General features: G+C 37.0%; 1 protein-coding gene and 1 pseudogene across 3 annotated transcripts; one reads left to right on the top strand and one right to left on the bottom strand.

Moving 5' to 3' along the window:
* The first annotated feature begins 6,024 nt into the window (after window positions 1-6,024).
* Window positions 6,025-6,828, top strand: LOC146736526 (histone-lysine N-methyltransferase SETMAR-like). Its single transcript, XM_085505272.1, has one exon. The coding sequence runs from the start codon at window positions 6,025-6,027 to the stop codon at window positions 6,826-6,828; it is 804 nt and encodes a 267-aa protein (XP_085361398.1).
* Window positions 6,829-7,259: 431 nt separating this feature from the next.
* Window positions 7,260-14,828, bottom strand: LOC144356238 (uncharacterized; annotated as a pseudogene). 2 transcript variants are annotated; one of them, XR_013421409.2, is made up of 3 exons: window positions 14,710-14,828; window positions 12,264-12,331; window positions 7,260-9,236 (listed from the first exon to the last, which is right to left on the bottom strand). The product of XR_013421409.2 is annotated as an uncharacterized LOC144356238, transcript variant X1 (transcript). The 2 variants fall into 2 exon arrangements; XR_014930833.1 differs by lacking the exons at window positions 12,264-12,331; window positions 14,710-14,828 and adding an exon at window positions 10,689-12,245.

The following is a 14,828-nucleotide window of genomic DNA, read 5'->3' as shown; positions in this document are numbered from 1 at the left end:
CTGTCAACCACTTTGCCGGTGTATAATTTCTGTAACACCCCACACTTGGACTTTTGATTCCATGTGGAGAACTGTACTTTTGGCTAGTTGTTGAGACTCCCCTAAACAGTGTAACGAGTAAGCCCCTACTTGTGCAACATATGTAAATTTAGTTTTTCGGGTTCACCTCAAAGTTGAGTTTGTGCTATTTTCATGAGGTATTTGATCGGCGTTTCACAGCAGCTCGCACAGAACCATAATAATATAAGGTAGAGAGGTGCGCGTCTTAGCAACATAGATACCGTTCTATGACGTAGCTACACCCGGAATATTTGTCACAATGGCTGCAATAATGTTTTCCCACTCCTAAATATTGTACTACAAGAATGACGATAAATATATTGTTATATGTTGTTGTTGTTGTTATATAGAGGCGCGCCCTCCATCAATGGCGCATACTGTGACGTAAATAAGTTTTTTGTTGTTTTGTTTTTCATTTTGCGCAGTGACGCTTACCCAATGGGATAAGTATCAATCGCCATTTTGTTGTCAGTGGTTAGTTGATTACATACCCTGACCTGTCATATACTGGCTATTTCCACTAACGGAAACATTACAGCGTTCCTTATTCATTTGTATGTTTGTTTTCATTTTTTTTTTGTTTCTTTACTTGTATTTTATTACTCCACATATTCTTGTGTTTAATGCTGGTTATGAAAAAATATTTTATGAAACCAAGAATCTGGCAATATTTTCCCGATTGTTCAATATAGCAATTTGTTCGATTCTGAACTTAAAATTCTCTTTTATGCCATAAACTATTTGGATTTCAATAATTTATCTTGTCTATCAAATTGTCAGCGTAACTAATTGGAATGGCGATTTTCTACTAATGTCGTTGCTTTATTATGTTTTGTAGGAGCTCTGAATAATAGTACGCTTCTGGGGTTAATATCTTCATTAGTAACACATCGTGTCAAGTTGAAAATCATGATCATATTCAGACTTGACGTCACCGACAAATTTAGACAAAACTGCAATTAATTAAATGCTATATATTCTCACCAGCCGTTTTAATTAGCTAAATACCACCTAGTACCTCTTCTCGACCAATTAGAATGCTTCATGTCCTGTTTCCGTGCCATACTCGTTTTTTCGAGTAAAAAATTATTGTTCTGATAAATTATCCTAGACTTTTTTTTTATAGATCACATGACATGAAATATAAAACACTGAAGAGGAAACTGGGCTTGAATTTAGTATTAACACAAAGAACAATGAGCACGGTGTCGTTCAATGCTTTTCCCAACAGGTCATCAGCAAATGTATAACTACAAATCTCAGAAGGATAATGGCAACGCTCACGCACACGCGTACTACATTGCGTGATAAATGGTCTTGTGCAGTACGTGCAATGTGAGAATAAGTCCCTCTTTTACAGTACGACATTTCATAGAGAATGTATGAAAGGACTCGCTGTATGTCTTTCAAAGGATAATTTGAATCGTTATATATGAGGTACAACCCCGTGTACGTTTTAATAGTTTGCATTACTCTACCGGGATATAAAGTCCAACACGAGATAAAATGTAACTTTTCAACTAACTTACTCTCTAATTTATACAGGGCGTTACTGCGAGTTGGGAAATCAACATTCCAGCTTACCAACTTGCCATCTTATACAGAGTCTTACCACGGTTGGAAACTCAATTTTTCAATTTACTGTCTTCCCAACGTGCACGTGAACTTTCCAACATACTAACCTTTCAACTCAGTTTACACAAAGCACTATTAAAGTTGGGACCTCAACTGTCCAACATGACAACTTCCTAAATTATACAAGCAGGAGTTGCGGATTTGCAAGTTACTAACTTATAGAATGTGCTACCATAATTAAAAGCTCAACTTTCTAACTTACTAACCTCTCAACTTATTGGAACGTATCAAAACTGGGCACTTACTTACACATTTCCCAACTTATACTGAGCCCCACACTAGTTGGGAACTCCCTTTTACGAATTACTGACTTTTCAACTTATACAAGGTATTGCTGAAGTTAATTTAATAATTTATAATTTCCTAATTTATACAAAGCCGCCACCAAAATTGAAGTGACAACTTTTCACTTACTAACCTTCCAAATTATAAATAGGCCCAGCCGAATTTGAGAAACTCAACTATCCAACTTACGATATTGTATACCTGTAGAATTGTTAAACCCCTCTTTCAAACCTCCTAGTTTCCCAACTTATACCCGGCCGAACCTGCCGACTTAAACTAACATTCCAGCTTATACAAGTCTCCACGATATTTGGAAAACTTTCAAGCCTACTAGCTTCCCAGCATATAGCGGACCCTACAAATGCTGGGAACCAATTTTCCAAACTTATACATATCAAGTTAGGAAATCAATATTTAAGTGCCCAACCAAATTGCGCGTCATGCTGTGGCCCAGTAAGAAGGCAAAAGCTAATTTGATTTCTAAATTTCTTATGTTTTGCATATTATTATCAGCTACATAGATTGAAAACCGCACGTATATGTGTGAATATACAGTTACCTAAGGTAACACATACATATCATATCATTACGTATAAATGTATATATAATCACGTCGATCAATGCACGCTTCAACAACGTGAACACACAAAAGGCTTATGCACCTAAAAGATCTAAACAAAAGTATTACAGATGCAAGCAACATCCAAGGCTCTAAACAAAGACCGTACATGCACTGTTAAATTAGACTTCCATGTGATTAAACATGTGTACAAAAGATGATAATACTGATGGGATGAAAATTTGACACTTTCTGTGTGTGTTCAAATAAAAATGGCGATCAAACCACTGACAACCGTTAAAGGGCAGTGGTTGTCGCGTTCTGTTTGACCCATTGCGACGTATACAATACGGGTAAAGTACGAAGTATGTTTACACGAAATTCAAACGCTCGCTGTGCGACGACCACCGCCCTTTAATGCACTTGAACTATGCAAATTACTTATCAGATCAACCTTTGAGCAAATGTAAAACATTTTATGCCATTTCTTTTTCATAAAAAATCAGTCAATAAACCACCCCTTTAAAAATGACAATATTCTAATCATTTTTAAATCGCGTCTATAAGTATAATACTTATAACATGCTAGAACAAAAAAGTCAAGACACTCAGACCCTATGTGTGACGAAAAGCCCGTCTAAGAGGGTTATATAAATAATACAATTCCACAATAATTTTGGAAGTATGGTGCATCAGATCTCGTTATCTCCTGTGGCATACACAATGTGAGCAGATTGTATATCTCTAATTAAAGCTGATGGAGTGAATGTGAATTTAAATAAGTCTTGTAGCGGTGTATTTCCCTCTGAATAGTCATGTCAGTATTAGATGCATATAGGTGAAGTCTCGTCCAAGAACATGACGTGTGGGGAGATCAATACGTTTTGCTGGTAGAGTGGAATAACTGTAAATTATCTGATATGTCACCACCCTTATTTGTTTGATGTAAAGTTTAAAATAAAAGTCTTATATGTATGAATCGTGAATGGTTGATACACTTCCATGATCTTGAAGGTCAGTTAACTAATTGGCATGAGAAACTATCACAGGTTAATAAAAGGTTTGGAGCACGCCGATGTGAACGTTTTGGGTCTTTCACGTGCATATAAATGTAAGCTGTGTGATAATAGGCACTGGGTCATTGTGCTATTGAAAATGCGCCCGTTTCTGGCGTTGAGAAGATAAAGGAAGCTAATTATCTTGTAAAAGTTGGGGTTGCTGAATGGCTTCCTTTTTGAAACCCAAATCAATAATAATTAGTAGCCATGTAAAAAAGAAATGTTGTCATATAGTTACAAGCTAGGTTACAAAATGGTGGAGTTTGGCTGGTTAAAGAATTAACAACAATAACAACGAAGTTAACATAGAATGGAGTTGACTACAAAACTCCAGCTTTACTTTTGAGGTGATGAAAAGTGAGAGTGAATTGATGTCACGTCCACGGGAAGCACTTGTAGCAGGTTCAATGATGTCTAATAATACCAGGCAAAGTGTGTGTGCCTAACTAGTTTAGATAAAAATATACAAGACTGCTTGTCAGAAAAACTAAGATTGTTGAGATAGTATACCTAAAAAAATACCTACAGAGTCTGCGCATTCCTTATTAGAATTAGTCATTAGAACCTCCTTGTACATAGACATTGCTAGGAGAGTATTTTACTAATTCAGACAGACTGGCGATAGATAGCCATGGGCTGGCTGCTATTATATTTCTGCTCAACGCCAGAAACGGGCGCATTTTCAATAGCACAATGACCCAGTGCCTATTGACTACAAAACTCCAGCTTTACTTTTGAGGTGATGAAAAGCAACACAGCAATAATTACAACATGTTCAAATCATGTTCATAATAAGTGATCAACCCTTTGTTATTTATATAGCAGGACTGACACAATGTTTTCACGACTTAAAAAATCCATAGTTCGAAAAACTATCCTACTAGTCCCACTATCAAACGATGGGAAACTAGCCAGGTCAATGCTGGACGGTTGTACTGTTCTACAACTGAAGACCTATATAGATTTCACTAAGACTTGACCCTGTGGTGAGCTTGCTAATTATTTAAAAAAATAAACGTGGCGTTGTACACCACAGGCACATTAGAACCAGTCTTTTATGTGAACCCCACTATAGCCACACTCATTACAAAAAACGAATTATAATGTAACACACAGGCGTAAGCATGATATAAACAATATATTGTGTTCACACATAGTCAACATATAATGTACTATGTTATTGTCTTGGTATGGCCGTGGAGCGTCTAATTAGATGATGAATCTATTATATACATCAAGCATAGAATCGACTTCAAAAGCAGTCTGTAAGCGACAGTTGGTCTTCACCTGAAATCTTCATGGTATCATTCACTGTGGGTCAGTCAGTTTTAACGTGAACTGTTTGGTATACCGTTATTTGGATACAAATAAAATAGTGTACCAATTACCAAAGTTATTTGGCCTGATCTTGATGAATGATTAAGTATCGTGGTTGCAACCCACATTTGCATATTTCAGTTTATTTATAAGCCTCGCTTACGATTTGAAAAAGATGTTCCATGCTAAAAGAACTACTTGGTTAGTATAGGATAAAAATACACAACAATAAGCTGTTTCATCAGAATTTAACCGAGCACTGGCAGGTCAGTGGTAATTAACAAGTTTTGGAGACTATTAGGAGAATTGGAATCGACCTTGTATATGTTGATTATCACGTGACAATTCGTGAAGATTCTTTCACTCGTGGTTATTTATAACTTGACTTTCAAATCACATTGCCACAGATGATAACTGTGTGCGATTCACCATACTCTTTGTATTGTGACTCATATATATTTCTGATTACTGAAACTTCTAAAATCATGTTATAGTAAGCAATGTATAATAATGTAATAACTCAGACTGACACAGTATATAATACTGAGATGAAAATTATTATGGGTTACATGAATCGACTTATGACATAGCAATGATTAATCGTCTAACAATTGGAAGCACTTTGTGTACAGCGCTGAAAATCATTGAATATTTCTTCTGAAACACAGCGGTATTTTGTTTTGAGTGAAAAACGATTATCACTTTGGCTTTTTCTTGAGTCGTTGAATAATTGCATTTTTGTCTTGGAAATACATGTCACTAACTTGATGATTTGAGGGCGTAATTTTGACCAATATCATGGAGTTACAATGTCGTACATACAACTAGAATTAGCAGCATCCGGTGACTCGAAAAAGATATGCAAAAATCAATCACCCAGTAATGCAAACCAACCACCCTCACAAAATGATTACCATGATATAAGATGCGATTAACTACTTACAAGGGGCGTTCAATAAGTAAAGCCCTTGGCCCACTTCCAGTTGTCTGATCTAGATGAAATTTTGCATGTGTAATGATTTACATCTCTATGGGTTATGTTTCAAAAAACTAATAATAATATAATTGTGGTTTCTGATTTACAGGTGCTTGAACTGAGTCAGGTGTGAAATGGAGCCAGTTGAGTATCGCGCAGTGATCCGGTTTTCGTATTTGAAAGGACGCACACCAAAGGAGATTTTTGATGAAATAAAAGAAACTTATGGCGATGATGCCCCATCATATGACCTTGTGAAACGCTGGCATCGTGAATTCAAACATGGCCGAAAGTCTGTGAAAACAGATCCCAGACCTGGTCGTCCCTCTTCTGCCATTGATGGGGCATCTGTCCGTCAAGTTGAGGCATCCATTGTGGAAGATCGACGCATTACTGTTTGCCAAATAGCCCAAGAGGTCAAGATTAGTACAGGGTCTGTGGAAACTATCATTCATGACCATTTGCATATGCATAAGGTGTCTGCCAGATGGATTCCCAGGTTGCTCACACCTTTTCAGAAGCAGGAACGCCTTGAGTGCTCGAGGATGTGCCAAGAAAATAAGTCAAAGTTTTTCAAAAGACTAATTACACAGGGTGAAACTTGGGCCCTACACTATGATCCAGAGACCAAATCCCAGTCAATGCAGTGGAAGCATTTGGACTCACTACCTCCAAAGAAGGCAAGGGTGCAGCCTTCCGCTGGCAAGGTCATGCTCACAGTCTTCTGGCACCACAACAGAGCAGTGATGACAGATTTCCTGGCAAAAGGGACCACAATTACAGGAGCCTATTACGCTTCACTTTTGATGAAATTAAGAAAAGCTATAAAAATCAAGAGGCGGGACAAGATCGGCAAAGGCATCTTCCTCCTGCAGGACAACGCTCCGGTCCACAACTCGTACTGTCGCCAGATCAGAAGCACGGGCGTGTGGTTATGAAATCCTCCCCATCCCCTTACTCTCCTGACCTTGCACCCTCTGACTTTCATCTCTTCCCAGCCATGAATTTCTTTTTGAAAGGAAAGCGTACGCGTTTCCCAGATGATGCAGCCTTGATTTCTGAAGTTACGACGTAGTTGGAGGACCACACCTGGGGTGTTCTACAAAAACGGTGTCCAGAGCTGCATCAAACGATGGGAGAAATGCATAACTCTTGGTGGTTCATATGTAGAGAAAGACTAATAACTGTGCCAAGTTTCATTAATCTATTAATGCTATGGGAAATGGGTCAGGGACATTACTTATTGAACGCCCCTCATCTACCATGGCAGTCCAGCAAAATAAATGCACAAATTACTTCACCCCTTGTTGTCTGTGGAACGGTTTAAGTACCGGATGCATCCAATTTTAACACAAACAACAGATTCGACTAAGTTATCATGCAGCCATCTTTATTTACCAACTCACATAGTCTAACAATATGCAAATGAGATGTAACTCAGAGGTCAAGATACATTTAGTCAATACACTACAGGTACATTTACATACAACACAAAAATTAATATTCTTTAAAATAAAATAGGTGTGGACTACTCAGTGCTATGTGAGTGTACAGATAATTATTCCATCCCATTGAGTATACTATGAGGTTATTACAAGGATACCGAAAAGTATGCACGAAGACAGTACTGCGATGCAACAACGTTCTGTCTGAGTGCATACTTTGAGGTATCCTCGTAATAACCTTATTATTATACATCTCTTCCTTCCATCATGGGAATGCCAAAATCCAAAAAGTTTAGAAAAGAATCGGCGAACTCCTTTGTGTGGTGTCCGGTCAAACCCTGATGGCAACCATGCTTGTTTTGATTATTATAGAACGCTTACGCGCGTAATCATTCCATATTTGGAATTCACTTTTCCCAATATGGTAGGATGAAAATACCCTGTAAAATACCGCAAAATTACTGCACGCTGTAACTTATGGCGTTACGGTAATTATCCCCCAAAGATACTAAATTGCTCAAAGCCTTTTCAAATATACCTCTGGCACAATACGTTACATATGGTATGCAATCGGGTCATTGCCGGATTACACTTTACACTTCATTATTTGTTGTTATTAATCTAGAATTTAAATTAGATTATATTAAACAAACGGCCATAGCAAATAACAAATGGTTGGTTAAAACATTTCTTACTAACATTACTATCCTGAAATCAAACAATTGGTAAATTCTTATCTTTTTAAAGGAAATGAATGGAATGATAGAACACATACTGATTGTTATCTTCCAATGACACTATATTCTATGAAGTGTTTCCTAATATAGGGTTTTATATGCCAAGGACTATTGTTCTACATTATTCAGGCACAATAGGGACAGCATTATCTTTTGTAGCAATAAATTCAGGTCTCCGTGGGTATGGAGCACTGAATGGCTTGATAGCCTTGTTTTTAATACTGTTGTATAACAAGAACACATTGACGCGGTTGAATGGAGACACGTTGACATTGTTGCAATGTATGGTATTGATATCGAAAAGATAAACAGTACCAACATCACCAGTTGCATGCTCTATCCCATGACTTTCTATAACTGGTGTCAACATGTGTTGTTCGATTATGCCAGCATAGGATTTACTTGTAATTGATAGCACCCAAGAATTGTCGGGTGTTGGTCCCAGGGATGTTAGAAAGTTCCTGTGAGACCCAGGCACAAGCATCGTGGCTCCTGTTTCTGGTGTATTCTTGTCCAGCATTACGGCAAATGTCAGAGCCCTCATCCGCGGTATGCCGTCATCTGCGTGGAAAACGTCAAAGTCATGATGCCAGCTAATTCCCTGTCCAACATAGGCCTGGTGGTAGTTGACTCGACTCTGCAGTATGTATACCTCATCTGCCAGGATTTGGCGTGCCCGGTTAACCAGCTTTGCATTACGAGACAATTTCTTGACAGACTCAATATCTTCATGAGCATATACATAGCTGCGTAACTTAGTCGAATTTAACTCCATAGCGATTTTAGCTTCTTCACCTGTTTTGATATCATATTGATTACATTCTATACTCTTCTGCACAGCTTTACACTCACGAATCACTGGTTCCATCTCCTCCGGAGAGAACAGATCTTTCAGAATCAGATATCCATTCTTTTCATACTCCTGTAGTTCAGCGGAAGAAAGAGGACCATCAAACTTTCCATCTGGATTGTTCCACACCACAGGGTCCAGTCTTGGTAAAACCTTACATTCATTCTCTCTGGTTGGATAAAGGTCTTTTGTTGCAGAGCAGTACAGACGCCCTGTGTTGACCTGGCTAGTTACACGGTGACTTAGTTTGATAGCAGGAACTAGTCTCGGGAATCTTGCTATTCTTTGAATTCTTGAATACATTGTGCCCTTTTCTGTAATATAATTTACAAAGAGTTGTAGATCACTGTTTTGTTTTGAACATAATTTTAGTTAAATTATAGCACATTGTCCTTGACATTTCTTTGAGAAGCATCTTGTGTTACACAAGAATATTTTTAGTTCTTTGAATACCCCATTTTAAATGAGGTTAAAATAATGGTGGTAGGCAAAAGTGCTTGGGTCAGTATAATACTAGAAATAAAACTATAACATTCATATGTTTATGTTTGTTAAGTTACATTGTATACAAAAATGAAAAAGCAGCACTACACACAATGCCGTGCTGACATGTTTTGGTTCAAACTCATATTGGTTTTCGTCAGACCCTGAGTTTTAGAGTAAAATAAATAGGCGGGGTATAACACGTCTCAAGCTGACCAATAGATGTTCACATAACCAGTAATATCACGTTCAATGCTACAACCGGTTTTGTTATCAGCAGGGCTGGGCCTCTTTGAATTTATATAGGACTTGTTGGTGTAATTTAGTGCGTAATATGCCAGCGGGCATAGTGTATTTAACTCAAACACATCTATGGATACTTATGAGTACCTACACTATCATAATTGCAGCTGGCTTTTAATTATTATCGATTTTATGCCATTCACGCCACATTAATCATTATTGGCAACATCATTGTGCTTCTGATTTGATTACTCTAAACAGAAAAAGTTACGTCTTTGTCCAGTCAGTTTAGAATATCGTCAAACTTTTTGTCGCCAAGATTGTCTAGTATAGTATTTATGTTTGCTGACATCACAATGCAATGCTCGGTGATTACGTGACTCCATTTTATATGTTCCCACATTATTTGATAATGCGTCTGTCAAAAGGTTCCAAAGTATTTTCACCCTCTTACAGTGTGGGGTGTGGTTAGTTAGTTTACGTGCCAGGCATGTCACCTTTCTCTAATCCATGGGACTTGTTGTCTTGGTTTATAAATTATTTTTGCTTTGACGTTCATTCAGGCTTTTATTATAATTGCTCACATATAACATTTGATTACTGATATTGAGTTCCTGGTTGACCAAAAAACAAGGTGTTTCCCTTTGGGAGTTGCGAGTTTAAACAAAGTCAGTGTGCCTGCTTCTAGTACTGGCTCATTTACGTTCACTAATAGGATCAGTTACAGTGCCCCTTCACTGGGCATTTTCTGGAATTTTATAATGACAGTGAATCTCTCTAAGACAAGAGCCACGACTTTGTATTTAGATGGTTCATGGTGATGAAATATGGTAGCAGTGCAATATCTCGATTTAGAATGCAGGGCCTGTAAGTATAGAAATAACAGTGACACTGACACCAGCAGCTGCCAGTCACGACCACATTAGATAGACTGATTAGGCTCTGTTTGCAACACGATGAGTCCTTCCAAAACATGTTTAAGCTCATTCATGCAAGACTGGGAGACAGTATAGTGTAAGGTAGTGAGGTATGGTACCTACCAAGGCATCAGATTTCAGAATGTGATCGATCAGTCTTTTCATGCGAACTACGTTCTCAGGTTTAGAATCTTACAATGCAGCAATGTCCACGACTGGCCATTTCCACGGGTGGGTCATTGTGAAGCCATGGCACAGCACGAGGATGTATGCTCCACAATTAGCCGATGACGATGTGCAGAAGTGGAAATATGAAAAATGATAAAGACAAGGTTGGTGTTGTGTTATGATCTTTTCTTCAAGCCAATTTATGTACAGAAGTTCCTTATCGCCATTGAATTTATCAATATCATTTATGCGCACTTTGCATCGTGAAATGGGGAAAAAGTTGACATGACATTCTTGATAAACATCGTTTGTGCAAAGCTAGTATGAATCTCATGTGGTGATTTCTTAGTTGTAGGCATCAAAGGATTTCCTGTTGTTAGAACTGGGTACAAAAACCATCTTGCATTTCACAGACAGTGCAAGCAAAAATTCATCCTCAAAATATTTGTTGCAAATATGGTATGCAACGCTGCAACAAACTTCATAGAAACCAGCCTAAATTACAAGGCAGTAAAAGAGGAGTTGGTCGTATCAGGGGGAATTTCTTCTCTCTCGGGGTTCTCCACACCTGCCAGGGGGAAAACTCGTCTCGTCTCTCTATCTCGTCCCCTTGAGATACGGGATCGGGAAAATCACTTTAACTTTACAGTCAAATAAGACACACACAACGAAATACGTTTCAGCTCTCGTCTTAGTCGATCTATCGAGCACTCTATAAGACACAGCGCCCTGGGGAAAAAATCCCCAAGACTCTCGCAAGGCTGACCCAAGACTCGCCCAAGACTGGACTGCCTCAAGGCTCGCCCGTGGACTCTCTCGGACTGCGTCTGTCGTGGAGTATTCGCCAAGACCAACTCAAACTCTCTTTATTCATTTTCAAAACTCTAACCAATTACAAAGCAGTAAAAAGACTCTAGGGCGTAACCTTCAATCATAAAGCCAATCACACTAAGTACTGAATACGTCATATCTTTTGATTAATCGTTCACTACATTAATAACTACGGATGTCAGAATAGCAACGGTATCTTGTAATTAGTTCCAAATCACTGAGCCAAGTTCCGTCCAAAACTGCAAATAGGCCTACACGATGACAGACATAACACAGCAATTCGCTAATAATCAGCTAATCAAGTCGGTTAAGAGATACGCGAAAACAAATTCATGACAGTAGAATACTGGAATTACATGAAAGTCATTTGGTTGTGTTTATTTGGAAGAGGACGAACAATATATGATTAACCCAAATAGTGATTATATAATTATACAACAGTAGTCACAAGTAAAAATAAAATCAAAATATAATTTGCATAATATACGTTATAGTAAAAAGCAACACCAATCGACCCTACCTCCACAAATAGGGAATGTTCTGTAAATTTTGATTAATCAGTTTATATTTTGACAAAATCTCTGGGAGTGAAGAGCATCGTAGGCTTATAGTACACACAACAAAACAAACTATTTTTAAATCAAATATCTATCCCCAATCAATAGCTTATATGGTGTGAGGTTTTGTAAATAGACTTACTTGATTGTTCTTACTCTCTCCCAAAATGCAATCTGATTGGCAATACAAGTATATGAACTACCAATATTCTGAAACAGGTAAAAATCAAATAAATCTTAGAAACAGCTCCCTCGTGCTGAGTCATGCGTTGCAAGAAAGGAATACTGTATTAACTAAATATTTACAGTTAGCACATTTGCTTTTATTAGAGCATTTCAAATTATAAGCAATGATCTGGGGGTTCCAAGTAGCTATGGTTTAACAATTATAAATATTTGATGAAATAATGACCATATTTTGATGACTTGATATTTTAGTCATATATTTTGTCAGACAACAAAATTATCATAGCACCAGTTGCATGTTCCTATCTGCACCATTACTTAAGATATAATAAATTATGTATATTATTGAGGTCACATGACCATATAATTCACCTGGGACATTAGTCATATCACATTGATCTCAACCAAAACCCAAAACTGATCAGGTTTGCGCATTATCGCAGACCATCTATATACCAAGTTTTATTGAAATTTGTTCAATGATACACGAGAATCAAGGGAAAATGCTTAACTGTACATTGGCTAATTAATATGCAATGTCAACCAACAACAAATCAGGTCTGGGCATTATCCTAGAGCATCTATGTACCAGGTTTTATCAAAATCTGATAAGAAGAAACGCAAAGATTCCCATTGACAGGGGTAAAAATAACATGCAATTCGTTGACTTCTATTTTTTTACCCTGACAACTATTACAATAATAATACATATAATTTATTGAATTGTTGTTATTGAATGCATAAAATAGGTGATATATTGCATATTCAGTTTATTGTTTTGATTTGTTTAATTAAACTTAACAGAATTAACTCGGATTTCGAATCCAGTGTTCCATGTAGTAATATATTTATATTTATATTAATTCATGGAATATAAACTTGCCAAAAATAGCCTCTGAGTTTGGTACAGGGCGCGCTTGTAAAACGCGATTTCGAGTATTTGGGACAGCAATTAATTAATGGCAAAATGTAGCGAAGAAATCTTGACAAAATTCATATACATACATTTTTCTGAATTTTACTTATGAAGTAATTAGACTTTCGATCACCGAAAATATATAATCAAATTCTAGCACGGAAACAAAATAGTGCGTTAAATATAATAATACGAAAAATATATGGATAACCCAAATGTGGTTATAGAGTTTGTAGAATCCATTACGCTATTGATATATTTAATGAAATGTATTAAGCATAGTATTTTTGAAGTTAAAAGAACAGCATTGACATTATTTGTTTATTGTAGTAATCATACTCGTAGTTGTTCAACTCTTCATGCATAGCGAGGGGTGAAACCCGCCCCGGGGACCCGCTATCCACCCTCGGATGCATTCGAGCCTGTGGCGGGTGCAGATTTCAAGAGATTTCAATATACAGTTTAGACTAGGTCAAAGGTCACAATAATACAGAAGTAGAATACTACAATCCCGTTATTATTCTGTTTTTTTATTTCTGTTTTTTTTAATCTGCACGGCTTGTGCGCCGACTACAGGGATCGCAGTTTATGGTGGTAGAGTGTGGATCTGTAACGAAAATTCATTATGAAAAACCCGTATTTTTAGTGATGCACAACGCAGACTATTTATAGTGTCTTTGTATAATAATTGTACATACCAGTATAATTCAGAAATCGAGACAAGGCTTTGCTATATTATATTTTTAAATAGTCCCTCAAATTACGTTTTTCGTCGTTCTGTTGAAATTATTCCCCCAACAAATATTTTTAGTTTTGTTATCTTGTGATAAGTAATTGCAATATGGAAATATGTCTGGTCTAGATATAAACCAACTGTAAGAGGGAACTTTGAAGAGATGTGTATACCCCAGGGCAATGAGCAGTTGTAAACATCCTACACCAGTGTTTATGTCGCATTTTTGGTAAAAAATCTTAGGATTAATAAAGGACATCGTCACTTAAGTCGTTAATCAAAACCTAGTGAATATGTTTCAATATATTACCGAGCGTTTTCATTGATTAATCAGTAGTGTACGTGCTTGCCACTCATCGTGCTTGGGATTAATGTACAGATGTACAGAGAGGATTTTCATTAAATCGGCAATATTTTATATTCAAGTTCGTTTAAACAAAGACAATTCAATTTTTTATGCTGTTTTGACCGTCTACCAAGACGAAAAAAGTCATATGTAGTCTTTGGTTTTAACAACAAACCCAATATTTCATTCCGGTCATTTTCATACACACAATTATTTATGAAATTGTTTTCACGTTGTATTTGCACGTGAGTCTCGTATACGCAATGTCACATCGCTGTCATCCCATATATTAGTAATCATTTAGTAACAGATATTATTTATACTCGATATCGTTATTTTAGTCATATTGTTATTAATTCTGGTAAGCTTAAAAACAACAGATAAAATTTATGAAATGGTGTACTTACAGTTCGATGTATGTGAAGAATACAGTTTCTGTAATGGCTATGTTGACTGGTAAACATAGGTGGAACTGGTTTGTGACGTCACTTTAAAATCTATATTTATGTTGTATATTCACCACCTA

This window comes from Saccoglossus kowalevskii, chromosome 11, assembly GCF_978046115.1.
Source record: "Saccoglossus kowalevskii chromosome 11, keSacKowa6.1, whole genome shotgun sequence".
Taxonomy (NCBI): domain Eukaryota; kingdom Metazoa; phylum Hemichordata; class Enteropneusta; family Harrimaniidae; genus Saccoglossus; species Saccoglossus kowalevskii.
Note: the sequence above shows the minus strand (reverse complement) of the source record. Positions and strands in the feature narration are given on the sequence as shown.

Coding starts and splice junctions, on each gene's coding strand:
- LOC146736526 (XM_085505272.1), top strand. CDS start 6,025: ATGGAGCCAGTTGAGTATCGCGCAGTGATCCGGTTTTCGTATTTGAAA.